This window comes from Otolemur garnettii, unplaced genomic scaffold (assembly GCF_000181295.1).
Source record: "Otolemur garnettii isolate 467f Iridium unplaced genomic scaffold, OtoGar3 scaffold00043, whole genome shotgun sequence".
Lineage (NCBI taxonomy): Eukaryota > Metazoa > Chordata > Mammalia > Primates > Galagidae > Otolemur > Otolemur garnettii.
Window position 1 is genome coordinate 10,944,395 of NW_003852438.1, and position 1,830 is coordinate 10,946,224.

The window sequence follows — 1,830 nt, forward strand, 5'->3', positions numbered from 1 at the left end:
ATAAGCAAAAAAAAAAGCCCTCACAAAATCAGCATACAGTGTGGGCCATAGGTTGGACACCCCTGGTATAGCCCCTTGGCTTCTGGAGTCTAAACCAAAAGGGGAGGGAAGAAGGCCTCTTCCCATTTTGCTCCCGGCAGCAGCCAATAATAGTCTGGCTGCAAACTGAAGGGCACTGAACATAATTATTTGCTGCCCCTATAACCTTGAGGGCACATATAATGGGGTTACTCTTGGTAGAAAAGAAAGGTCTTACAATTTGCTTCCCCTCTTTAACCCTGCAGATACCTTCAGCTGCAGCAACATGCAGAGCTGTGCGTGAGTCATAGTCTTTCTGCTCCATATCCATGGCTGACAAGGCAAATCTGCGGGGAATGGAAAGCAGCTAGAGTTATCTCGATCAGTCTGCACTAGTGTCAGACTGGAAAAGGGTAAAAATAGAGCTTATGCCAAGATCTGTAGGCTCTGAAAGATGTGTATACAGTCTCAGATGAGACTGTTAAATTCCCATATCAGTGATATGGGAGTGTGATGCTTCCAGAAATATCACTGCCTACAGTAGGGGTCCAGTACGTACTTGCTGATGTTGGTAGTGCATTTGCCATTTAACTGTTTTGCTATGTTGTCTTGTTTTTTTTCTTTTTTTTTTAAAATAGAGACAGTTTCACTTTGTCACCCTCGGTAGAGTGTTGCAGCATAACAGCTCACAGCAATCTCCAGCTGTTGGGCTTAGGCGATTCTCTTGCCTCATCCTCCCAAGTAGCTGGGACTACAGGCACCGTCCACAACGCCCAGGTATTTTGTTGTTGTTGTTGCAGTTTGGCCGGGGCCAGGTTCTAACCCACCACCCTCAGTATATGGGGCCGGCGCCCTACTCTCTGAGCCACAGGTGCTGCCCTATGTTGCCTCTTAATAAGATCTCTCAGCAGGAGTATTTTATTGTGTATATTTGGTCACAGAATTACCTTCGAAGAGCTGAGACATCTCCACTATAGGCAGCAAATAACAGGTTCACCACAGTCTTATTCTGGAACACAAATTGTACCCATGTGAGATTAACTGTGGCTTTGAACCTGTGCTCAGGTCTGCCCGTGACCCTTCTCCATGGATGTTCAGTCAAGGTTGTTCATTCAGTCAATATGTTCTCAAATATTCTTACAAGTCATCTGGGATTTTCCTTACCCGAACTTCTCCCCCTTCACGCCGTGGGTCTAACTTCCGAGCACAGTGCCGCAGGTTGTCATAGTTGTGGAAATTGAAGAGAGACACCAACTTCTAGAATTGTTAGCCAAAGGTCTTATTTGTTTACTCCTTGCACTTAGCAGAAGCTCAAAATTGCATTGTTTACTTAAATGCACCACTAAATAAATTTATCACTTAATTAAAGAATCTAAGTGCTATATGCAAAGCAATTCACCTGGCAGAAGCTAATGCCCCTCTGGCTGTTCCCCAGCTTGTCCAGTGGAGGTGACAGACACATCATTCCCATGACGTTGGGTACCACCAGGAGTATGGCTCCTGACACAGCTGACTTGGCTGGCAGGCCCACCTGGAGAACAAAATTGAGGGTAAGCTGGGGGTGCCCCAAATCTGAGAAAATCAACCAGTAAGACTATAGCAAGTGACTGCATGGGCAAGGCTACCACCCATCTCAACCTTTTCACTTGTTACTTAGCTTCTTTTCTTTTCTTTTCTTTTTTTTTTTTTAAGGGACAGTCTCACTTTATTGCCCTGGGCAGAGTGCCGTGGCATCACAGCTCACAGCAACCTCCAGCTCTTGAGCTTAGGCAATTCTCTTGCCTCAGCCTCCCAAGTACCTGGGACTACAGG

The 1,830-nt window shown here is 45.8% G+C and overlaps 1 protein-coding gene across 1 annotated transcript in view; it reads right to left on the reverse strand.

Annotated features, from left to right (window-relative positions):
- The window catches only part of GLS2 (glutaminase 2), a 26,047-nt gene that overhangs the window by 6,921 nt on the left and 17,296 nt on the right, over window positions 1-1,830 (reverse strand). The window contains exons 13-16 of the mRNA XM_012805506.2: window positions 1,418-1,549; window positions 1,183-1,275; window positions 966-1,027; window positions 289-365 (exon numbers count right to left, since the gene is read on the reverse strand). Coding sequence (XP_012660960.2) covers window positions 289-365; window positions 966-1,027; window positions 1,183-1,275; window positions 1,418-1,549 — 364 coding nt within the window. The remainder of the gene's footprint in view (window positions 1-288; window positions 366-965; window positions 1,028-1,182; window positions 1,276-1,417; window positions 1,550-1,830) is intronic.